Below are 27,749 nucleotides of genomic sequence, written 5' to 3'. Positions count from 1 at the left end.
CAACACCCTCCACCCCCACTGACCCACCCTCACACCTGTCCACTCTTGATGCACCGTCCACAACTCTTCTCTTCTACTTCCCTTATCCCCCCACCCCCCTCACACCAACACCCTCCACCCCCACTGACCCACCCTCACACCTGTCCACTCTTGATGCACCGTCCACAACTCTTCTCTTCTACTTCCCTTATCCCCCCACCCCCCTCACACCAACACCCCCACTGACCCACCCTCACACCTGTCCACTCTTGATGCATCGTCCACAACTCTTCTCTTCTACTTCCCTTATCCCCCCACCCCCCTCACACCAACACCCTCCACCCCCACTGACCCACCCTCACACCTGTCCACTCTTGATGCATCGTCCACAACTCTTCTCTTCTACTTCCCTTATCCCCCCACCCCCCTCACACCAACACCCTCCACCCCCACTGACCCACCCTCACACCTGTCCACTCTTGATGCATCGTCCACAACTCTTCTCTTCTACTTCCCTTATCCCCCCACCCCCCTCACACCAACACCCCCACTGACCCACCCTCACACCTGTCCACTCTTGATGCACCGTCCACAACTCTTCTCTTCTACTTCCCTTATCCCCCCACCCCCCTCACACCAACACCCCCACTGACCCACCCTCACACCTGTCCACTCTTGATGCACCGTCCACAACTCTTCTCTTCTACTTCCCTTATCCCCCCACCCCCCTCACACCAACACCCCCGATCCCCCACTGACCCACCCTCACACCTGTCCACTCTTGATGCACCGTCCACAACTCTTCTCTTCTACTTCCCTTATCCCCCCACCCCCCTCACACCAACACCCCCCACCCCCACTGACCCACCCTCACACCTGTCCACTCTTGATGCATCGTCCACAACTCTTCTCTTCTACTTCCCTTATCCCCCCACCCCCCTCACACCAACACCCCCACTGACCCACCCTCACACCTGTCCACTCTTGATGCACCGTCCACAACTCTTCTCTTTTACTTCCCTTATCCCCCCACCCCCCTCACACCAACACCCTCCACCCCCACTGACCCACCCTCACACCTGTCCACTCTTGATGCACCGTCCACAACTCTTCTCTTCTACTTCCCTTATCCCCCCACCCCCCTCACACCAACACCCTCCACCCCCACTGACCCACCCTCACACCTGTCCACTCTTGATGCACCGTCCACAACTCTTCTCTTCTACTTCCCTTATCCCCCCACCCCCCTCACACCAACACCCTCCACCCCCACTGACCCACCCTCACACCTGTCCACTCTTGATGCATCGTCCACAACTCTTCTCTTCTACTTCCCTTATCCCCCCACCCCCCTCAAACCAACACCCCCCACCCCCACTGACCCACCCTCACACCTGTCCACTCTTGATGCACCGTCCACAACTCTTCTCTTCTACTTCCCTTATCCCCCCACCCCCCTCACACCAACACCCCCCACCCCCACTGACCCACCCTCACACCTGTCCACTCTTGATGCACCGTCCACAACTCTTCTCTTCTACTTCCCTTATCCCCCCACACCCCCTCACACCAACAACTCCCCTCTTTCTTTTTGCTTTTATTTATAGATTTTTTAAAATATTTATTTACTTATCTATCGACTGATAGATTGATTGATTAATTGATGATTTTAATCATTGATTCATTTGCCATCCCATCCTCTGCATGGCATTCACCCCAAGGACTTTACAGTGTCTGACTGTCAGTGTGTATGGACTCCTGACTGGCTGTGGAAAGTTCAAGGTCAGGGCTCGGCCTTCCATTCCCCGCCCTCCACACAGTGCAGAGAAACTCACCGCCCTGATGGCCCTAAAAGGCTGTGTGACCTTTCACCTTTTACCTGAACTATCACATGACCCCCGTAACCACTCCCCCACCCCCTCAGCCATCCCCCCCACACAGTCAGGTGTGCAGTCATTTCTTGGAGCCCCTGCCGGAGGCGCTCTTCCTGCCAGCTGGCTTGCGTTTCTTGGGCTTGAGGATCTCCTGGTGGCGCCGCTTGATGTCCTCGCGGGACACATAGGACGCCTGCACGTCGTCAAAGTCATAGCGCAGGTTGTCACGGGACCGGTAGTCCAGGGAGGGCAGTGTGGTGCGTAGGTTGTCCTCAGGGAGCCGCATCTCCATGTACTTCTGCACCTGTGGGGGGTGGTCATCGTCATTGTCATCATCATCATCTCCATGTACTTCTGCATCTGTGGGGGGTGGTCATCATCATTGTCATCATCATCATCATCATCTCCATGTACTTCTGCACCTGAGGGGGGTGGTCATTGTCATTGTCATCATCATCATCATCTCCATGTACTTCTGCACCTGTGGGAGTGGTCATCGTCATCATCAACATCATCTCTGTGTACTTCTGTACCTGTGAGGGGTCTTCATCATCATCTCCTTGTACTTCTGTACCTGTGGGAGTGGTCATCATCATCATCATCTCCATGTACTTCTGTACCTGTGGTGTGTTTGTTCATTGTCATCATTGTCGTCATCATCATCATCTCCATGTCCTTTGACCTGTGAGGGGTGTTCGTCATCATCATCATCATCATCATCTCTATGTACTTCTGTACATGTGTGGTGTGTGTTCATCACCATCACTGTTATCATAGTCATTGTCATCACACAAAAAGAGAGTGGGTGGAGAGAGAGAAAGGGGGAAAGTGAAAGAGAGAGAGAGAGAGAAAAAGAGAGAGCGTGGGAAATAGAGAGGGGGAGAGAAAGAGAGAGAGAGAAAGAGAGAGCGTGGGAAATAGAGGGGGAGAGAAAGAGAGAGAGAGAAAGAGAGAGCGTGGGAAATAGAGGGGGAGAGAAAAAGAGAGAGTGTGGGAAATAGAGAGGGGGAGAGAAAGAGAGAATGTGAGAAATAGGGGGAGAGAAAGAGAGCGTGAGAAAGAGAGAGGGGGAGAGAAAGAGAGCGTGAGAAATAGAGAGGGGGAGAGAAAGAGAGCGTGAGAAATAGAGAGGGGGAGAGAAAGAGAGCGTGAGAAAGAGAGAAATAGAGAGGGGGAGAGAAAGAGAGCGTGAGAAATAGAGAGGGGGAGAGAAAGAGAGCGTGAGAAAGAGAGAAATAGAGAGGGGGAGAGAAAGAGAGCGTGAGAAATAGAGAGAGGGAGAGAAAGAGAGAGCGTGAGAAAGAGAGAAATAGAGAGGGGGAGAGAAAGAGCGTGAGAAATAGAGGGAGAGAAAGAGAGAGGGGGAGAGAAAGAGACAGCGTGAGAAATAGAGAGAAATAGAGGGGGAGAGAAAGAGAGAGCGTGAGAAATAGAGGGGGAGAGAAAGAGAGAGCGTGAGAAATAGACAGAGAAATAGAGGGGGAGAGAAAGAGAGAGTGTGAGAAATAGAGAAATAGAGGGGGAGAGAAAGAGAGAGGGGGAGAGAAAGAGAGAGCGTGAGAAATAGAGAGAAATAGAGGGGGAGAGAAAGAGAGAGCGTGAGAAATAGAGAGAAATAGAGAGAGGGAGAGAAAGAGAGAGCGTGAGAAAGAGAGAGAGAAATAGAGGGGGAGAGAAAGAGAGAGCGTGAGAAAGAGAGAGAAATAGAGGGGGAGAGAAAGAGAGAGTGTGAGAAATAGAGAGAAATAGAGGGGGAGAGAAAGAGAGAGCGTGAGAAATAGACAGAGAAATAGAGGGGGAGAGAAAGAGAGAGCATGAGAAATAGAGAGGGGGAGAAAAAGAGAGCGTGAGAAATAGAGAGAGAAACAGAGGGGGAGAGAAAGAGAGAGCATGAGAAATAGAGAGAGAAATAGAGAGGGGGAGAGAAAGAGCGTGAGAAATAGAGAGAGAAATAGAGAGGGGTAGAGAAAGAGAGAGCGTGAGAAATAGAGAGGGGGAGAGAAAGAGAGAGCATGAGAAATAGAGAGAGAGAAAAATAGAGAAAGAGAGAGGGGGAGAGAAAGAGAGTGTGTGAGAAATAGAGAGGGGGAGAGAAAGAGAGTGTGAGAAATAGAGATGATGCACAGAGAGGGAGAAGAGAGAGGGGGTGAGAGAGAAGGGGGGCAGAGGGGGATACAGAGTGAGAGACAGACAGACAGTGATGGTGTGGGGGTGGGGGTGTTCGAACCTCCTTCTTGTCGTGCACCTCCTCCTCCATGTTCCAGGACTCGAACTGCGCCCTCAGCTTCTCTGCCTTGGTCCAGATCAGCTCCATGTCCTTCACTGGGTCTCCCACCAGGGTGCTCTGCTGGTTCTGCGCTCCACATAGATATATAGATATATTGTGTTTGTGTCACTTTGTGTTGTGATGCCACACATCACAGGGTGTTCTGCTGGTTCTGCGCTCCACATAGATATATAGATATATTGTGTTTGTGTCACTTTGTGTTCTGATGCCACACATCACAGGGTGTTCTGCTGGTTCTGCACTCCACATAGATATATTGTGTTTGTGTCACTTTGTGTTGTGATGCCACACATCACAGGGTGTTCTGCTGGTTCTGCACTCCACATAGATATATTGTGTTTGTGTCACTTTGTGTTGTGATGCCACACATCACAGGGTGTTCTGCTGGTTCTGCACTCCACATAGATATATTGTGTTTGTGTCACTTTGTGTTCTGATGCCACACATCACAGGGTGTTCTGCTGGTTCTGCACTCCACATAGATATATTGTGTTTGTGTCACTTTGTGTTGTGATGCCACACATCACAGGGTGTTCTGCTGGTTCTGCACTCCACATAGATATATAGATATATTGTGTTTGTGTCACTTTGTGTTGTGATGCCACACATCACAGGGTGTTCTGCTGGTTCTGCACTCCACATAGATATATAGATATATTGTGTTTGTGTCACTTTGTGTTGTGATGCCACACATCACAGGGTGTTCTGCTGGTTCTGCACTCCACATAGATATATTGTGTTTGTGTCACTTTGTGTTGTGATGCCACACATCACAGGGTCCTCTGCTGGTTCTGCACTCCACATAGATATATAGATATATTGTGTTTGTGTCACTTTGTGTTCTGATGCCACACATCACAGGGTGTTCTGCTGGTTCTGCACTCCACATAGATATATAGATATATTGTGTTTGTGTCACTTTGTGTTCTGATGCCACACATCACAGGGTGTTCTGCTGGTTCTGCACTCCACATAGATATATTGTGTTTGTGTCACTTTGTGTTGTGATGCCACACATCACAGGGTCCTCTGCTGGTTCTGCACTCCACATAGATATATTGTGTTTGTGTCACTTTGTGTTCTGATGCCACACATCACAGGGTGTTCTGCTGGTTCTGCACTCCACATAGATATATTGTGTTTGTGTCACTTTGTGTTGTGATGCCACACATCACAGGGTCCTCTGCTGGTTCTGCACTCCACATAGATATACAGTGGAACCTCCCTATTAAGACTTTGAAAAATCAGCCAAATTTAGGTCTTAATTGAGAGGGGTCTTAATAGAGAGGAGTCACATTGGGCACATTTCACACAGACGCACTCACACACATAGATACGCACACATATGAATGAAAGAAAAACTGTAATGATGAAATCAGTGTCAATTAAAACACTAAACATTACATATACATGTACTGTACACACAGTCATAGAAATCTCTTCTATACATGTGGCTATTGTTTTGTAAAAAACTGTGAGATCATTGATTGTTTTTTGGACACAGTGTTTTTGATGATGTGCATTTTCTCTATCTCTACTTTTGCATCACTCATGTTCTCAAGAATTGAGATGCCATGAGCCAGTCCAAAGCGAGCAAGTTCATGAGCATATTTTGCTGCTGTGGAGAAGTTGATCACTGGTGCTTCTTCAGCCTCAGGCTCCTCTTCCTCAGCATCTTCCTTGACATCTTCAGCTGCACTGCCTGAAGCTGTGGATTGTGCTGTGTAGCAGGTGTCAGGGAAGATCTGCAGGTTTTCCTCAACAGCTGTCATCTCCTCCAGTGTTGCACCCTCCAACAGAGCAGCAGCTCCATCACCCAGAGGCTCCTCTTCTTCACCTGGCCCTTCAGCTGTAGCCACTGCAACCTGGACATCTTTGCACACACACACACACACACACGCACGCACACACACACAGAGTACAGACACACATACAAACACACATACACACACAGAGTACAGACACACACACACACACACACACACACATGCACAGAGAAAATGTCACCTACAAATTACAAATCAAAATGTATGTGAAACAAAGACAATGGAAGCACACACACACAAACACACACACACACACACACACACATGCACAGAGAAAATGTCACCTACAAATTACAAATCAAAATGTATGTGAAACAAAGACAATGGAAGCACACACACACAAACACACACACACACAAACACACACACACATGCACAGAGAAAATGTCACCTACAAACTACAAATCAAAATGTATGTGAAACAAAGAGAATGGAAGCACACACACACACACACACACATGCACATGCACAGAGAAAATGTCACCTACAATGTATGTGAAACAGAGAATGGAAGCACACACACACACACACACACACACACACAGAAAATGTCACCTACAAATTACAAATCAAAATGTATGTGAAACAAAGACAATGGAAGCACACACACACACACACACAAAGAAAACTCACTTCTGTTCTTTGTGTTTGTATTGTCCAGAATTGATGTGAATGAATAAAAAATTTTAACTGTAGAATGGAAACAAGTCAGAAAATGTATATGAAATAAAGAGTTATCACAAACATACACACAAATGCACACATAGAACACAAAATATAAGTTTTATCTCTCTTAGTCTTGCACACAAACACACACAAACACACACATGCACATACCTTGTTGAGGATCTGGACAGAATCCACACTTCTTGAAACAGCTCGTCACTGTGCTTGGCTTCAAGGAGTTCCAGGCTTTCTTCAGCCAGAAGACAGCATCCAACAGACTGACTGACTTGGCCAGTTCTGTGCCAGTGGCAGTGCCATCCCTCTCCATTTCAAAAAGAACATGGCGAAGAAGGCATTTTCTGTACTGCAGTTTTACAGCCTGGATGATTCCAGCGTCACAGGGCTGCAGACGCGAGGTGGTGTTGGGTGGCAGCATCACAAATCTGATGTTTGACAGCTGGATTGGGGGGTGAGCAGAGCAGTTGTCCACAAACAATACAATATGTCTCTGCAAAATCTTCATTCTGTTGTTCAGTTTACTGGCCCACTCTGTGAAGATGATTGAGGTCATCCATGCTTTTTTATTAAATTTGTAATCCACCCCAAGTGATGATATGTCCAGTCCTTGGAAACACCTTGGTTTGGCACTTCTTCCAATTACAAGAGGCTTGAGTTTTTCCCCTGTGGCACTGACACAAAGCAGAATGCTGACCCTCTCCTTTGATGTCTTGATGCCAGCTGCCTCTTGGCCTTTCACTACCATCGATTTGGACGGCAAAGTTCTGTAAAAAAGACCAGTCTCGTCCGCGTTGAAAATGTTTTCCGGGCTGTAGCCCTCACAAAGATGTGGCAAACGGCCGATCCAATCATCTACAGTTTGTTGGTTGACGTCTCCCCGCTCACCACTCAGACACGACTGATGAACATTTCGTCGTTTTAGCCATTTTTCCAACCAGCCATTCGATGCCATGAAGCCATCACACCCACTACCCACAGCCAGACACAGTGCTTTTTCTTGGATCAGTTTTCCTGTCACTGGAATATTTTTTCTTCTGGCTTCACAAAACCACTCCCACACTTCCTCATCGATGTCCGTGTACGTGGTTTTGCGAATTTTTGACAACTTTCTGTCCCCACTCTCACCGCTCTGCCATCTTGTCAGGATCGACTCTTTGTCTCTGATAATTGACTGGATTTGAGTTTTACCAACATCCAACGATTTCGCAATGGAAATCGCACTTTCCCCACGCGAACTCCGTTCAACAACCTTGACACGTTCTTCCAGAGTCAGGGCTTTTCTTTTTCGTGAAGATTTTGATGCTGACATCTTGAAGTGAAAACGCACGTGGAAGCTGAAGCCGAGATGAAATTGTGTGCAGTGGAACCGTTGTGTCGTCTTTGGCGGAAGGCGCGAACGCTATTGGAAGGGCGATAACTCTGAGCGACTTTTATGAAGCAGTGTTTCCGGTCTTTGTCTAAAAAGTGGGAATGTAGCGACTTTTTAAGATCGGTACCACGCATTTTCGATTTATTTTCAGTCATTTTGGGGCAAATTTTACGCAAAAAGTCGTATCTGACTAATATTTTTCGGTCGCAAGTCGCGTTTGGGAGGTGGTCGTAATACAGAGTTATTTTATATAATAAAGTGTGTCGGTCGTGAGGGTGCCGGTCGCATCTTAGAGGGAGTCGTAATAGGGAAGGTCGGAGTGAGGAGGTTCCACTGTATAGATATATTGTGTTTGTGTCACTTTGTGTTGTGATGCCACACATCACAGGGTGTTCTGCTGGTTCTGCACTCCACATAGATATATAGATATATTGTGTTTGTGTCACTTTGTGTTGTGATGCCACACATCACAGGGTGTTCTGCTGGTTCTGCACTCCACATAGATATATAGATATATTGTGTTTGTGTCACTTTGTGTTGTGATGCCACACATCACAGGGTGTTCTGCTGGTTCTGCACTCCACATAGATATATAGATATATTGTGTTTGTGTCACTTTGTGTTGTGATGCCACACATCACAGGGTGTTCTGCACTCCACATAGATATATTGTGTTTGTGTCACTTTGTGTTGTGATGCCACACATCACAGGGTGTTCTGCTGGTTCTGCACTCCACATAGATATATTGTGTTTGTGTCACTTTGTGTTGTGATGCCACACATCACAGGGTGTTCTGCTGGTTCTGCACTCCACATAGATATATAGATATATTGTGTTTGTGTCACTTTGTGTTGTGATGCCACACATCACAGGGTGTTCTGCACTCCACATAGATATATTGTGTTTGTGTCACTTTGTGTTGTGATGCCACACATCACAGGGTGTTCTGCTGGTTCTGCACTCCACATAGATATATTGTGTTTGTGTCACTTTGTGTTGTGATGCCACACATCACAGGGTGTTCTGCTGGTTCTGCGCTCCACATAGATATATTGTGTTTGTGTCACTTTGTGTTGTGATGCCACACATCACAGGGTGTTCTGCTGGTTCTGCACTCCACATAGATATATTGTGTTTGTGTCACTTTGTGTTGTGATGCCACACATCACAGGGTGCTCTGCTGGCCCTGCACCCACACAAAGTTACACAGTGTGTCACCATGAGATACAGAGTTACACTGTGTGTCACCTTATGTTCTGACATCACACATCATGGGGTACAGAGTTACACTGCGTGTCACTTTCTGTTCTGACATCACACATCATGGGGTACAGAGTTACACTGCGTGTCACTTTCTGTTCTGACATCACACATCATGGGGTACAGAGTTACACAGTGTGTCACTTTCTGTTCTGACATCACACATCATGGGGTACAGAGTTACACTGTGTGTCACCTTATGTTCTGACATCACACATCATGGGGTACAGAGTTACACTGCGTGTCACTTTCTGTTCTGACATCACACATCATGGGGTACAGAGTTACACAGCGTGTCACTTTCTGTTCTGACATCACACATCATGGGGTACAGAGTTACACAGTGTGTCACTTTCTGTTCTGACATCACACATCATGGGGTACAGAGTTACACTGCGTGTCACTTTCTGTTCTGACATCACACATCATGGGGTACAGAGTTACACAGTGTGTCACTTTCTGTTCTGACATCACACATCATGGGGTACAGAGTTACACTGCGTGTCACTTTCTGTTCTGACATCACACATCATGGGGTACAGAGTTACACTGCGTGTCACTTTCTGTTCAGACATCACACATCATGGGGTACAGAGTTACACTGCGTGTCACTTTCTGTTCAGACATCACACATCATGGGGTACAGAGTTACACTGCGTGTCACTTTCTGTTCTGACATCACACATCATGGGGTACAGAGTTACACTGCGTGTCACTTTCTGTTCTGACATCACACATCATGGGGTACAGAGTTACACAGTGTGTCACTTTCTGTTCTGACATCACACATCATGGGGTACAGAGTTACACTGCGTGTCACTTTCTGTTCAGACATCACACATCATGGGGTACAGAGTTACACAGTGTGTCACTTTCTGTTCTGACATCACACATCATGGGGTACAGAGTTACACAGTGTGTCACTTTCTGTTCTGACATCACACATCATGGGGTACAGAGTTACACTGCGTGTCACTTTCTGTTCAGACATCACACATCATGGGGTACAGAGTTACACTGCGTGTCACTTTCTGTTCTGACATCACACATCATGGGGTACAGAGTTACACTGCGTGTCACTTTCTGTTCTGACATCACACATCATGGGGTACAGAGTTACACAGCGTGTCACTTTCTGTTCTGACATCACACATCATGGGGTACAGAGTTACACTGCGTGTCACTTTCTGTTCAGACATCACACATCATGGGGTACAGAGTTACACTGCATGTCACTTTCTGTTCTGACATCACACATCATGGGGTACAGAGTTACACTGTGTGTCACTTTCTGTTCAGACATCACACATCATGGGGTACAGAGTTACACTGCATGTCACTTTCTGTTCTGACATCACACATCATGGGGTACAGAGTTACACTGCGTGTCACTTTCTGTTCAGACATCACACATCATGGGGTACAGAGTTACACAGTGTGTCACTTTCTGTTCTGACATCACACATCATGGGGTACAGAGTTACACAGTGTGTCACTTTCTGTTCTGACATCACACATCATGGGGTACAGAGTTACACTGCATGTCACTTTCTGTTCTGACATCACACATCATGGGGTACAGAGTTACACAGTGTGTCACTTTCTGTTCTGACATCACACATCATGGGGTACAGAGTTACACAGTGTGTCACTTTCTGTTCTGACATCACACATCATGGGGTACAGAGTTACACTGCGTGTCACTTTCTGTTCTGACATCACACATCATGGGGTACAGAGTTACACTGCATGTCACTTTCTGTTCTGACATCACACATCATGGGGTACAGAGTTACACTGCGTGTCACTTTCTGTTCAGACATCACACATCATGGGGTACAGAGTTACACAGTGTGTCACTTTCTGTTCTGACATCACACATCATGGGGTACAGAGTTACACTGCGTGTCACTTTCTGTTCTGACATCACACATCATGGGGTACAGAGTTACACAGTGTGTCACTTTCTGTTCTGACATCACACATCATGGGGTACAGAGTTACACTGCGTGTCACTTTCTGTTCTGACATCACACATCATGGGGTACAGAGTTACACTGCGTGTCACTTTTTGTTCTGACATCACACATCATGGGGTACAGAGTTACACTGCGTGTCACTTTCTGTTCAGACATCACACATCATGGGGTACAGAGTTACACAGTGTGTCACTTTCTGTTCTGACATCACACATCATGGGGTACAGAGTTACACTGCGTGTCACTTTCTGTTCTGACATCACACATCATGGGGTACAGAGTTACACAGTGTGTCACTTTCTGTTCTGACATCACACATCATGGGGTACAGAGTTACACTGCGTGTCACTTTCTGTTCTGACATCACACATCATGGGGTACAGAGTTACACTGCGTGTCACTTTTTGTTCTGACATCACACATCATGGGGTACAGAGTTACACAGTGTGTCACTTTTTGTTCTGACATCACACATCATGGGGTACAGAGTTACACAGTGTGTCACTTTCTGTTCTGACATCACACATCATGGGGTACAGAGTTACACAGTGTGTCACTTTTTGTTCTGACATCACACATCATGGGGTACAGAGTTACACAGTGTGTCACTTTTTGTTCTGACATCACACATCATGGGGTACAGAGTTACACTGCGTGTCACTTTCTGTTCTGACATCACACATCATGGGGTACAGAGTTACACTGCGTGTCACTTTCTGTTCTGACATCACACATCATGGGGTACAGAGTTACACTGCGTGTCACTTTCTGTTCTGACATCACACATCATGGGGTACAGAGTTACACTGCGTGTCACTTTCTGTTCAGACATCACACATCATGGGGTACAGAGTTACACTGCGTGTCACTTTCTGTTCTGACATCACACATCATGGGGTACAGAGTTACACAGTGTGTCACTTTCTGTTCTGACATCACACATCATGGGGTACAGAGTTACACTGCGTGTCACTTTCTGTTCTGACATCACACATCATGGGGTACAGAGTTACACTGCGTGTCACTTTCTGTTCTGACATCACACATCATGGGGTACAGAGTTACACTGCGTGTCACTTTCTGTTCAGACATCACACATCATGGGGTACAGAGTTACACTGCGTGTCACTTTCTGTTCTGACATCACACATCATGGGGTACAGAGTTACACTGCGTGTCACTTTCTGTTCAGACATCACACATCATGGGGTACAGAGTTACACAGTGTGTCACTTTCTGTTCTGACATCACACATCATGGGGTACAGAGTTACACTGCGTGTCACTTTCTGTTCTGACATCACACATCATGGGGTACAGAGTTACACAGTGTGTCACTTTTTGTTCTGACATCACACATCATGGGGTACAGAGTTACACAGTGTGTCACTTTCTGTTCTGACATCACACATCATGGGGTACAGAGTTACACAGTGTGTCACTTTTTGTTCTGACATCACACATCATGGGGTACAGAGTTACACAGTGTGTCACTTTTTGTTCTGACATCACACATCATGGGGTACAGAGTTACACTGCGTGTCACTTTCTGTTCTGACATCACACATCATGGGGTACAGAGTTACACTGCGTGTCACTTTCTGTTCTGACATCACACATCATGGGGTACAGAGTTACACTGCGTGTCACTTTCTGTTCTGACATCACACATCATGGGGTACAGAGTTACACTGCGTGTCACTTTCTGTTCTGACATCACACATCATGGGGTACAGAGTTACACTGCATGTCACTTTCTGTTCTGACATCACACATCATGGGGTACAGAGTTACACTGCGTGTCACTTTCTGTTCTGACATCACACATCATGGGGTACAGAGTTACACTGCGTGTCACTTTCTGTTCTGACATCACACATCATGGGGTACAGAGTTACACTGTGTGTCACTTTCTGTTCAGACATCACACATCATGGGGTACAGAGTTACACTGCGTGTCACTTTCTGTTCTGACATCACACATCATGGGGTACAGTCACCACACACACACCTCCCCCCTGCCCCTCATGACCGACCTGAGGAAGACGGATGTAGTTTGGAGTGGATGGCGACACAGCGGCGGCGATGACCCACCCCCACAACCCTCACCTCCTCGGCCTCCGCCCCAACCCCCACCCCTCACTACCCATGCCCTGTGACGGACCTGAGGCAGACGGATGTAGAGCAGTTTAGAGTGGATGGCGACCGTGGCCAGTTTGATGCCAGCGATGACCTTCTCCTTGTCCCTCAGTTTGCTGACGGCGTTCTGCACGCGCTCCATCTGTTGGTCTGCCTCCTTCTGAAGGTCTGCCTCTTCCTGCTCCGTCCTGGGCACACACACACATGCACACACACACACACACAAACATACATATATATATGTATGTATGTATGTACGTATACATACACACACAAAAAAAAAACAACACACGTACATACACACATAATTATAGTACACACATGTATCAACACACACATTTTACCATGGATGAGGGTGCACGGACATACACACACACACACACACAAAGAGGCACACACACACACACACAGAGGCACACACACACACACACACAGAACCCACATGCTGGGTGGTTCAGGGTGGTAGGTGAGGTTGGCCAGTTCCTCACGGAGGTCATCCAGGTCGTCACAGTGCTGGTCATACATGGAGTTACACTCATCCAGCTGACTGCACAGCCTGCGGTACCGGGCGTGTTCCTCCTGCACCCTGCTGAGGACGTCCTGCACACAAACATCATCATCATCATCATCATGTCCTGCACACAGACATCATCATCATCATCATCATGTCCTGCACACAGACATCATCATCATCATCATGTCCTGTACACAGACATCATCATCATCATCATGTCCTGCACACAGACATCATCATCATCATCATGTCCTGCACACAGACATCATCATCATCATCATGTCCTGCACACAGACATCATCATCATCATCATGTCCTGCACACAGACATCATCATCATCATGTCCTGCACACAGACATCATCATCATGTCCTGCACACAGACATCATCATCATCATCATGTCCTGTACACAGACATCATCATCATGTCCTGTACACAGTCATCATCATCATCATGTCCTGCACATAGTCATCATCATCATCATCATCATCATCATGTCCTGCACACAGACATCATCATCATCATCATCATCATGTCCTGCACACAGACATCATCATCATCATCATGTCCTGCACACAGACATCATCATCATCATCATGTCCTGTACACAGACATCATCATCATCATCATGTCCTGCACACAGTCATCATCATCATCATCATCATGTCCTGCACACAGACATCATCATCATCATCATGTCCTGCACACAGTCATCATCATCATCATGTCCTGCACACAGTCATCATCATTATCATCATCATCATCATGTCCTGCACACAGACATCATCATCATCATCATGTCCTGTACACAGACATCATCATCATGTCCTGTACACAGTCATCATCATTATCATCATCATCATCATGTCCTGCACACAGTCATCATCATCATCATCATCATGTCCTGCACACAGTCATCATCATCATCATCATGTCCTGCACACAGTCATCATCATCATCATCATGTCCTGCACACAGTCATCATCATTATCATCATCATCATCATGTCCTGCACACAGTCATCATCATCATCATCATCATGTCCTGTACACAGTCATCATCATTATCATCATCATCATCATGTCCTGCACACAGTCATCATCATCATCATCATCATGTCCTGCACACAGTCATCATCATCATCATCATCATGTCCTGCACACAGTCATCATCATCATCATCATCATGTCCTGCACACAGACATCATCATCATCAACATGTCATCGACACGTCCTGCACTCAGTCATCATCATCATCAACATGTCATCATCACTTCCTGTACCTAGTCATCAACACGTCCTACACACAGCACTGGTCAGTCAGTCATCAACACGTCCTACACACAGCACTGGTCAGTCAGTCAGTCATCAACACGTCCTACACACAGCACTGGTCAGTCAGTCAGTCATCAACACGTCCTACACACAGCACTGGTCAGTCAGTCATCAACACGTCCTACACACAGCACTGGTCAGTCAGTCATCAACATGTCCTACACACAGCACTGGTCAGTCAGTCAGTCATCAACATGTCCTACACACAGCACTGGTCAGTCAGTCAGTCATCAACATGTCCTACACACAGCACTGGTCAATCAACAATAAGATGGCTCTGAAGACGAAGGCCGGACCTTGACATCGGAGATGTCCAGAGCCTCCTTGAGCTCCTCAAAGATGTCCTGGTAGTTCTTCAGTTCCAAGTTCGTCTCCAGCTCTTTGCGTTTCCGTTCCTCTGCAACACACACACACACACACACACACACGCACACACAGCAGTAAAATATCTGATCATTGTTGCCAAATCAGATGTAATTCCATAGACACAAAAAACAGATATGTGCAAACTGCACTGAAAGAAAAAAAATGCTGTCAACCTCATCATCTTCAATTTGCATAATCGTAGACCCATATTGTTGGCAAACATCACAGGAAAACTTTCCTTTCGCATGAAAGAGGTAAACGTTTTATTTAGCAAGCCAATCTGACCAGCCAAAGGGCAGATCCCTAGATCGACGGCTGAGACAGAATGACTGCTGACATCCCCCTCCACCACACTGATCACTGAGGACACAGCTGTCCTGTCTACCACATGTCCACCTGTTTGTTGAAGAGATTTCCATCCAAACCCAGTTCATCGATCACACTGCTGTAAGCACCCTGTCTACCACATGTCCACCTGTTTGTTGAAGACATTCCCATCCAAACCCAGTTCTCTGATCACACTGCTGTAAGCACCCTGTCTACCACATGTCCACCTGTTTGTTGAAGACATTCCCATCCAAACCCAGTTCCTTGATCACACTGCTGTAAGCACCCTGTTGCTGTCTGAGCTTCAAAGTGTTGTTCTCCCCAAATGGAAGCTGGCTCTTTTCTTCATATCTCTTCTTCCATGGCAACAGGACTGTAGCCACAGTTGTCTAGTTGTCTTATTTTTCAAACACAGTGCTTGCTTTGGTTGTATTGGTGCTACGGTTTCAGTCAAAACTGGTGGGTGGATTTCATGCCAACAGTTGGGCGCTTTTTTTCTTCTTCACAAACGAATTTTGCAAAAAAATTTCGGGGCTATGGGACATGCAAGACAATAGAGAATATAATAACACAGGACGAGTTCTCAGTCAGTTGATGTCAGCAAGCCATGTTCAACCAACATCGGGAAAATTGTGTTTTTGAATGCCACCTTATCAACATATGATTGTTACTGTCATTCATTGTGTGTGTGTGTGTGTGTGTGTTTCATTGTAAACATTATGGTTTCTTGACAATAAAATGTCTTCTATTCTAATCACAGAGAGAGAGGCAGAGAAAGAGAGAGGGGCAAAGAGAGAATGGGAGAGAGAGGGGGGGGGGAGTCAGAGAGAGAGAGAGGCGGGGGGGGGGGGGGGGGGGGGGGGCGCACACAGAGAGAGTGAGGTGGGGGCACTGTGCGGGTAGAGGAACATGGACATACAGAAATCAGCCATCAGTCCAAGAGGAGTAATTGTTCATCACTGCAAGATGCTACATAATTAAATCCCTTGGCTGTCTTTGGAATGGGAACCCATGCTGTTGTTTCTATTTTCTATGTGGAACCAAATTCGGTGTTGACAGTGTTTCCATAGAAAAAGGTAACATTAATGTTTACCACACACACATACACACTCTATGAGAGTGAAAACTTATCCACTCACAGCAGGTCTAATTCAGTTCTACACATGGATAACTTGATGCTGTCACTGAAAGATACCTCAGTTCTACACATGGATAACTTGATGCTGTCACTGAAAGATACCTCAGTTCTACACATGGATAACTTGATGCTGTCACTGAAAGATCAGTTGTACACATGGATAACTTGATGCTGTCACTGAAAGATACCTCAGTTCTACACATGGATAACTTGATGCTGTCACTGAAAGATACCTCAGTTCTACACATGGATAACTTGATGCTTTCACTGAAAGATACCTCAGTTCTTCACATGGATAACTTGATGCTGTAACTGAAAGATACCTCAGTTCTACACATGGATAACCTGATGCTGTCACTGAAAGATCAGTTCTACACATGGATAACTTGATGCTGTCACTGAAAGATACCTCAGTTCTACACATGGATAACTTGATGCTGTCACTGAAAGATACCTCAGTTCTACACATGGATAACTTGATGCTGTCACTGAAAGATACTTCAGTTCTACACATGGATAACTTGATGCTGGAGAGTGAGAGAGAGAGAGAGAAAGAAAAAGAGAGAGAGACAAAGTGTGTGTGTGTGTGTGTGTGTGTGTGTGTGTGTGTGTGTGTGTGTGTTAGTGTGCAGGCAAACACAAACAGGTGCATGCATACAGACTGAAACACAGAGACCAGAATCATAATTATCTTCTCACCTGGATTATCATCTTCCACAGTGTCCATCTGTGAGAACAATCATTACAATAACAATAATGATGATGATTATAATAAGGTCAGTGAATGTGGTTGTACCAGTATTAGCAGCAGCAACAGAAGAAGAAGCAGAAGACGATGATAATGATAATGACGATGACGTTGATGGTGGTGATAGTGGTGATGACAGTGATGATGGTAATGATGATGATAATGATGTGACAGTGACGATGGTGTTGATGGTGATGGTGGAAATAATGATGGATATGATGGTGGTGATGATGGTGATGCTGATGGTGGTGGTGGTGATGACGTTGAAAATACTGCAAGACATGTTTGTGTACGTGTATTTCAAGTGGTTTAGAGAGCGAAGACAGTGTCGATAATGGTCGGAAATCATTTAGATCAGTAGGATTTTTACTTCAGGTAGAGGTATTATCGTGGCAGTTTTTTTTAAATGGCCAGAAAATGGCTTTTTTGTGTACTGAGGTCATAAATGTATGTTAGATGATGCACTGTATATGGCAGCGATAGAAGCAGAATTTCATTACTGCCCATTACTGCCATGTGCATTTTCATGTCCTGGGCTGGATTTAGCAACCTCATAGATGGTCAGTTCTGGAGTATGAAATGCATGTTATGGGCCAAGTCTGTCTGAACAAAATGATCTTAGACAGGCTGAACATTTGTATTCTTCTGAGTTTTGTTTCAGAATGTTCGTCAAACTTTCTGCAACAGATAGAAAATGGTTGTTAAAGTCTGTTGCCGCAAAACAATCAGATTTCAATGATTTTCCAAAAAAGGATTCCACTGATTTGAGCATTAACAGCCTTCCACATAGATGAAGTATTGTCTGAGTCTTATGTCACTGCCCCATAAAACATTTCTTTTGACAGCTTGATGGGCCAAATACTCCCAGTGTTAACTTTGTTGCTTTAATGCAAGATAATATTATTTTCTTCAGTTGATCTCTAATTTTGATTGCTACTGATCTAATGACAGTAAACCAAGGTGTTGGTGAACGTTGGTTTTCTTCTAATTGGGGCATGCTAGTCATAAACAGATGAAAACATTCCATGAAAGCTGCGACTGCTTCGTCTGGATCGTTATATTCATAAATTTCCTTAATTGAGCGTTTGCTAAGATCACGCAGAAAATCAACTTCGTTCAAGTGTTTATACAATCAATAACTGATGGTCAAGTGCTTTCTAGTTCCAGATGTTGGTATCATACAGTCAAAGAAGAAGACGAAGCTGCAGCAGTGTGACTTTCAAACACACAAATAAAGGTACAGTTCAAAACATTGCTAGCACATAAAAATGCAAGTGTCAAGAAAGTCCATCCCAAGTATGAACCCACATACATACACACAGACACGCACGCACACACACACAATGTATATGAATGTGTGCTCACACACACACACACACACACACACACACACACAGACCAGACAGGGATGGTTGAGGAGCGAACCTTCAGCTCCCCCATGCACTTGGCGTTGGTGTCTCTGCGCTGGTCCGTGTACTCCTTCTTCTTCTTCCGCAGAACCTCGTCGTTCTCTCGCGTCTGGGTCTCTATCATGGTCTGCAGGGGCTTCATCTTGCTCTGTCATCATCATTGTCATTACCATTATCATCATCATCATCATAGTCTGCAGGGGCTTCATCTTGCTCTGTCATCATCATTGTCATTACCATCATCATCATCATAGTCTGCAGGGGCTTCATCTTGCTCTGTCATCATCATTGTCATTACCATCATCATCATCATGGTCTGCAGGGGCTTCATCTTGCTCTGTCATCATCATTGTCATTACCATCATCATCATCATAGTCTGCAGGGGCTTCATCTTGCTCTGTCATCATCATTGTCATTACCATCATCATCATCATAGTCTGCAGGGGCTTCATCTTGCTCTGTCATCATCATTGTCATTACCATCATCATCATCATCATCATAGTCTGCAGGGGCTTCATCTTGCTCTGTCATCATCATTGTCATTATCATCATCATCATCATAGTCTGCAGGGGCTTCATCTTGCTCTGTCATCATCATTGTCATTACCATCATCATCATCATAGTCTGCAGGGGCTTCATCTTGCTCTGTCATCATCATTGTCATTACCATCATCATCATCATCATCATAGTCTGCAGGGGCTTCATCTTGCTCTGTCATCATCATTGTCATTACCATCATCATCATCATAGTCTGCAGGGGCTTCATCTTGCTCTGTCATCATCATTGTCATTACCATTATCATCATCATCATCATAGTCTGCAGGGGCTTCATCTTGCTCTGTCATCATCATTGTCATTACCATTATCATCATCATAGTCTGCAGGGGCTTCATCTTGCTCTGTCATCATCATTGTCATTACCATCATCATCATCATAGTCTGCAGGGGCTTCATCTTGCTCTGTCATCATCATTGTCATTACCATCATCATCATCATCATCATAGTCTGCAGGGGCTTCATCTTGCTCTGTCATCATCATTGTCATTACCATTATCATCATCATCATCATAGTCTGCAGGGGCTTCATCTTGCTCTGTCATCATCATTGTCATTACCATCATCATCATCATCATCATAGTCTGCAGGGGCTTCATCTTGCTCTGTCATCATCATTGTCATTACCATTATCATCATCATCATCATTATTGTCATCATCATCATAATCACCATCATGGTCTTCAAGGGCTGCATCCTGCTCTGTCATCATCATCATCATTGTTATCATCATCATGATCATCATCGTCTGCAAGGGCTTCATCCTGCTCTGTCATCATCATCATCATCATTGTCATCATCATCATCATCATGGTCTGCAAGGGCTTCATCCTGCTCTGTCATCATCATCATCATCATTGTCATCATCATCATCATCATGGTCTGCAAGGGCTTCATCCTGCTCTGTTGTCATCATTGTCATCATCATCATCATCATCGTCATCATCATCATGGTCTGCAAGGGCTTCATCCTGCTCTGTCACCATTTTCATGATTAACATCATCAATGTCCTCCTCATCATTATGTTTTCTATCATTGTCATCATCATCATCATCATCATGGTCTCTGTCATGGTCTGCATGGGTTTTATCGTGCTCTATCGTCATCCTCGCCATCATCATCATAGCTGTCAATATCATGATCATCACCATCATCACCAGTACCACCATAATCACTGGCATCGTCATCAACACCACAATCACCACCACTATCACCATCATTACTATCACCACCACTATCACCATCTCCACCACCACCACCATCATTACAACCATCACAAACACCACCACCATCATCATTACAACCACCACAAACACCACCACCATCATCATTACAACCACCACAAACACCACCACCATCATTACAACCATCACAAACACCACCACCACCATCATTACAACCACCACAATCACCATTACCACTACTACAACCACCATCATCATTAAAACCATCACAATCACCACCATTACCATCACCACCATCATCATCATCTTTACAACCATCACAAATACCACAACAACCACCACCACATTCATTACAACCATCACAATCACCACCACCACCACCACCACAAACACTACCACCACCATCATTATCATTATAACTATCACAACCACCACCACCACCACCACCATCATTATCATTATAACTATCACAACCACCACCACCACCATCATTACAACCATCACAATTACCACCACCACCACAACCAACCACTATCACCACCATCATTATCATTATAACTATCACAACCACCACCACCACCACCACCATCATTACAACCATCACAATTACCACCACCACCACAACCACTATCACCACCATCATTATCATTACAAATATCACAACCATCACCACCACCACCACCACAACCACTACCAACACCATCATGTTCATTATAAATATCACAACCACCACCACCACCAGCATCATTACAACCATCACAATCAACACAACCACCACCACCACAATCATCATTACCACCATCACCATTACAACCATCCCCACCACCATCATCTGTACAACCATCATCACCACCACCATCATAACAACCATAATCACCACCATCATCATTACAACCATAATCACCACCACCATCATCATTACAACCATCATCACCACCACAATCATTACAACCATCACCATCACCACCATCATTTCAACCATCATCACCACCATCATCATTACAACCATCACCACCACCATCATTACAACCATCACCATCACCACCATCATCATTACAACCATCACCATCACCACCATCATCATTACAACCATCATCACCATTACAACCATCATCACCACCATTGCCATTACAACCATCATCATTTCCATCATTATTACAACCATCACCACTACCATCACCATCAATACAACCATCATCACCAGCATCAGCAGTACAACCATCACCATCACCACAATCATCATTACAACCATCACCATCACCACGATCATCATTACAACCATCACCACCACCATCATCATTGCAATCATCACCACCACCATCATTACAACCATCACCACCACCATCATCATTACAATCATCACCATCATCATCAATACAACCATCATCACCAGCATCAGCAGTACAACCATCACCATCACCACGATCATCATTACAACCATCACCACCACCATCATCATTGCAATCATCACCATCATCATTACAACCATCACCACCACCATCATCATTACAATCATCACCACCACCATCATTACAACCATCACCACCATCATCATTACAACCATCACCACCACCATCACTACCACAATCATCATTACATCCATCACCAATACAATCATCATTACAACAATCACAATCACCATCACTACCACACCACAATCATCATTACAACCATCATCACCACCACAATCATCACCACCACCACCACCAGAACCACCACTACCAGGACGCCCCCTGGGCAAGGAGTGACTCCAGAAGGTGGGGCACACTGACACTGACCTGCACGGTCTTGTACTCCTTGATGGCACCGTCCTTGATGTTGCTCAGGTCGTTGACAATGTTCACCTTCTGCTCCTTCACATCCGTCAGATTCTTGATCTGCTGGCTGGTGTCAAAGATCTCCTGTCGATCACATCACATCACGTCACACCACATCACATCAAGTCACGTCACATCACTTCACATCATGTCACATCACACCATGTCACACCACATCATGTCTCCTGAGGATCCCACCAACATCACACCACACCACACCATATGACATCACATCACATCATGTCATGTCACACCACACCACATCACACCACACCACATCATGTCACAACACATCTCCTGAGGATCCCACCAACATCACAGCACGTGACGTCACATTGCATCATATCACACCATGTCATGTGACACCATATCATGTCACATCACATCACACCACATCACATGTCACGTCACACCACATCACACTGCATCAAGTCACACCACATCACGTCACATCTCCTGAGGATCCCACCAACATCACACCAAATCACATCACACCACACCACATCACGTCACATCTCCTGAGGATCCCACCAACATCACATCACACCATGTCACATCACACCACATCACATCACATCTGAGGATCCCACCAACATCACATCACACCACATCATTTCACATCACACCACATTATGTCATGTTACACCACACCACATCACATCTCCTGAGGATCCCACCAAAATGACATCACGTCACATCACACCACACCACATCATGTCATGTCACACCACACGACATCATGTCACATCTCCTGGGGATCCTACCAACAACACATCACACCACATCATGCCACATCACACCACATCATGTCATGTCACACCACACCACAGCACACCACATCACATCTAAGGATCCTACCAACATCACATCACACCACATCATGTCACAGCACAGCACATGACGTCACATCTCCTGAGGCTCCCACCAACATCCCCCAGAGCAGTGTCAGGGAGTGGGAGGGCATATAGGGTGGGGGAGAGAGGAGAGGTCATTGTGTATGTATGTGTCTGAAAGTGTGTGTGTGCGCACATTCTCTGCACGTCAATGTAAGTGTTTTTGTGTTCACATGTGTGTGCGTGTGTGTGAGTGTGCATGTGTATTCCTGTGTGAAATTAGAACAGGCATATACAGACACAAACACATGTGCGCACAATCACAAACACACTTGTGCATGCACACACATGTACGAGAGCATGCATGCACACACACACACACACACACACCCATCAGCTGACCTTTTTCAGGCTGTGAATGATCTTCTTGTAGTAGTTGCCGGTGTTGACAGCGTCCACATATTTCATCTTCACCAGCTCTGCCTTACTCTGTAGCTCCAGAAACTCCTGTAGGTACCATCATCATCGTCATGCCACAGTCACTGTTACTGTCACTGTCAGTCACTGCCACAGTCACTATCAATGCCACTGCTGCTAGCACTGTTACTGTTCCTGTCACTGCCACAGTCACTTTTATTGTCACTGCCACAGTCACTGTTACTGCCACTGTCACTATTACTGTCACTGCCACAGTCATTGTTACTGCCACAGTCACTATTACTGTCCCTGCCACAGTCATTGTTACTGCCACAGTCATTGTTACTGCCACAGTCATTGTTACTGCCACAGTCACTGCCGCTGTCACAGTCATTGCCACTGTCACAGTCATTGCCACTGTCACAGTCACTGCCACTGTTAGAGTCACTGCCGCTGTCACAGTCACTGCCACTGTCATAGTCACTGCTGCTGTCACAGTCACTGTCATAATCACTCCCACTGTCACAGTTACTGCAACAGCACATCACAATACAACACAACAGAGCACAGCACAGCACAACACAACATATCACATCACATCACAACATAACACATCACACCACAGCACATCACACCACAACATAACGCAGCACATCACACCACAACATAACACATCACAGCACAGCACAGCACATCACACAACATATCACACCACAGCACATCACATCACACAACATATCACACCACAGCACATCACATCACACAACATATCACACCACAGCACATCACATCACACAACATATCACACCACAGCACATCACATCACACTACATATCACACCACAGCACATCACATCACACAACATATCACACCACAGCACATCACATCACACAACATATCACATCACAGCACATCACATCACACAACATATCACACCACAGCACATCACATCACACAACATATCACACCACACCACAGCACATCACATCACACAACATATCACACCACAGCACATCACATCACATCACACTACATATCACACCACACCACAGCACAGCACATCACATCACACAACATATCACACCACACCACAGCACATCACATCACACTACATATCACACCACAGCACATCACATCACACAACATATCACACCACAGCACATCACATCACACAACATATCACACCACAGCACATCACATCACACAACATATCACACCACAGCACATCACATCACACAACATAACACATCACAGCACAGCACATCACATCACACAACATATCACACCACAGCACATCACATCACACAACATATCACATCACAGCACATCACATCACACAACATATCACACCACAGCACATCACATCACACAACATATCACACCACACCACAGCACATCACACAACATATCACACCACAGCACATCACATCACACAACATATCACACCACAGCACATCACATCACACAACATATCACACCACAGCACATCACATCACACCACACCATAATACATCACACCACAGCACATCACAACATATCACACCACAGCACATCACAACATATCACATCACACCACAACATACCACAGCACAGCACACCACATTACACCTCAATACCACACCACATCACACTATAACACACCACACCACAGCACATCACAACACATTACACCACAACATAACACATCACACCACACCACAGCATAACACATCACACCACACCACACCATAACACATCACACCACACCGCAACATAACACATGACAACACACCACATCACATCACACCACAGCATAACACTGTTCACCACATTCCTCCAAGTCTGTCAGTATTGTCATAACCTGGGTCTCTGTAAACGCTTTTCCTGTCCAGTTCACAATGTTGTCAGTCCATCATACAGCAGCACACCGGCATACAGACAGACAGACAGACCAGCCAGTGACCAGCGACTGACCTTGATCCTGACATCTGCAGGGTTGTTGTCCAGCAGATGCTTGAGGTCGGCCAGCTCCTCCTGTTTGAGGGCCAGCTTGTGCTGAGCCTTCTGCAGGTCGTAGTTCAGCTTGGCCAGAGAGCGGGATGCCTCAAAGGCCTTCTGGTCCATCAGCATTGCTGCCGTCTGGGACAGGTTGTCAGTGCACAGTGTTAGGGGATGTGTCTGTGTTTGTGTTTGTGTGTGTGTGTGTGTGTGTGTGTCTGTGTTTGTGTTTGTGTGTGTGTGTGTGTGTGTGCGAAAAGAAAGGTCTTTGTCATCATGTTGTGTTGTGTTGTGTCGTGTTGTGTTATAGTATGAAGATACAGCGATCAGAGATGTCTTTGTCATTGTACTGTGATGTGTTATAGTATGAAGATACAGCGATCAGAGATGTCTTTGTCATTGTACTGTGATGTGTTATAGTATGAAGATACAGCGATCAGAGATGTCTTTGTCATTGTACTGTGATGTGTTATAGTATGAAGATACAGCGATCAGAGATGTCTTTGTCATTGTACTGTGATGTGTTATAGTATGAAGATACAGCGATCAGAGATGTCTTTGTCATTGTACTGTGATGTGTTATAGTATGAAGATACAGCGATCAGAGATGTCTTTGTCATTGTACTGTGATGTGTTATAGTATGAAGATACAGCGATCAGAGATGTCTTTGTCATTGTACTGTGATGTGTTACAGTATGAAGATACAGCGATCAGAGATGTCTTTGTCATTGTACTGTGATGTGTTATAGTATGAAGATACAGCGATCAGAGATGTCTTTGTCATTGTACTGTGATGTGTTATAGTATGAAGATACAGCGATCAGAGATGTCTTTGTCATTGTACTGTGATGTGTTATAGTATGAAGATACAGCGATCAGAGATGTCTTTCTCACTGTATTGTGTGATGTGTTATAGTATGAAGATACAGCGAACACAGAGGTCTTTGTCATAGTGTTGTGTTGTGTTGTGCTGTGTCATCATATGAAGATACGAGGTCTTTGTCATGGTGTTGTGTTGTACTGTTGTGTTATGATATAGTATGAAGATACAGCAAACAGAGATGTCTGTGTCATAGTGTTGTGTTGTGTTGTGTTGTGTTGTGTTGTGTTATGCCATAGTATAAAGATATAGCAAACAGAGAGGTCTTTATCATAGTGTTGTGTTACAGTATGAAGATATGAGGTCTTTGTCATAGTGTTGTGTTGTACTGTTGTGTTATGATATAGTATGAAGATACAGCAATCAGAGATGTCTGTGTCATAGTGTTGTGCTGTGCTGTGTTGTGTTGTGTTATGCCAAAGTATAAAGATATAGCAAACAGAGAGGTCTTTATCATAGTGTTGTGTTGTGTTGGGTTATAGTATGAAGATACAAGTTCTTTGTCATAGTGCTGTGTTGTGCTGTTGTGTTATGATATAGTATGAAGATACAGAAGAGAGGTCCTTGTCACAGTGTTGTGTTGTATTGTGTTGTGTTATAGTATGAAGACACAGCAAGCAGAGATGTCTTTGTCATAGTGTTGTGCTGTGCTGTGTTATGTTATAGTTTGAAGATACAGCAAGCAGAGATGTCTTTGTCATAGTGTTGTGCTGTGCTGTGCTGTGTTGTGTAATAGTATGAAGATACAGCAAACAGAGAGGTCTTTGTCATAGTATTATGCTGTGCTGTGCTGTGCTGTGTAATAGTATGAAGATACAGCAAACAGAGAGGTCTTTGTCATAGTG

General features: G+C 45.3%; 1 protein-coding gene across 1 annotated transcript in view; it reads right to left on the bottom strand.

Moving 5' to 3' along the window:
• Nucleotides 1-1,932: 1,932 nt before the first annotated feature.
• The window catches only part of LOC143289399 (uncharacterized), a 30,310-nt gene continuing 4,493 nt past the window's right edge, over nt 1,933-27,749 (bottom strand). Inside the window, exons 4-13 of the mRNA XM_076598362.1 lie at nt 26,000-26,164; nt 24,032-24,136; nt 22,758-22,880; nt 19,250-19,381; nt 17,776-17,803; nt 15,542-15,642; nt 13,840-13,997; nt 13,423-13,585; nt 4,081-4,206; nt 1,933-2,157 (exon numbers count right to left, since the gene is read on the bottom strand). Coding sequence (XP_076454477.1) covers nt 1,933-2,157; nt 4,081-4,206; nt 13,423-13,585; nt 13,840-13,997; nt 15,542-15,642; nt 17,776-17,803; nt 19,250-19,381; nt 22,758-22,880; nt 24,032-24,136; nt 26,000-26,164 — 1,326 coding nt within the window. The remainder of the gene's footprint in view (nt 2,158-4,080; nt 4,207-13,422; nt 13,586-13,839; nt 13,998-15,541; nt 15,643-17,775; nt 17,804-19,249; nt 19,382-22,757; nt 22,881-24,031; nt 24,137-25,999; nt 26,165-27,749) is intronic.

Source organism: Babylonia areolata, chromosome 14 (genome assembly GCF_041734735.1).
Source record: "Babylonia areolata isolate BAREFJ2019XMU chromosome 14, ASM4173473v1, whole genome shotgun sequence".
NCBI lineage: Eukaryota > Metazoa > Mollusca > Gastropoda > Neogastropoda > Buccinidae > Babylonia > Babylonia areolata.
The sequence above is the reverse complement of the archived record's forward strand: the minus strand, read 5'-3'. Positions and strand labels throughout refer to the sequence as shown.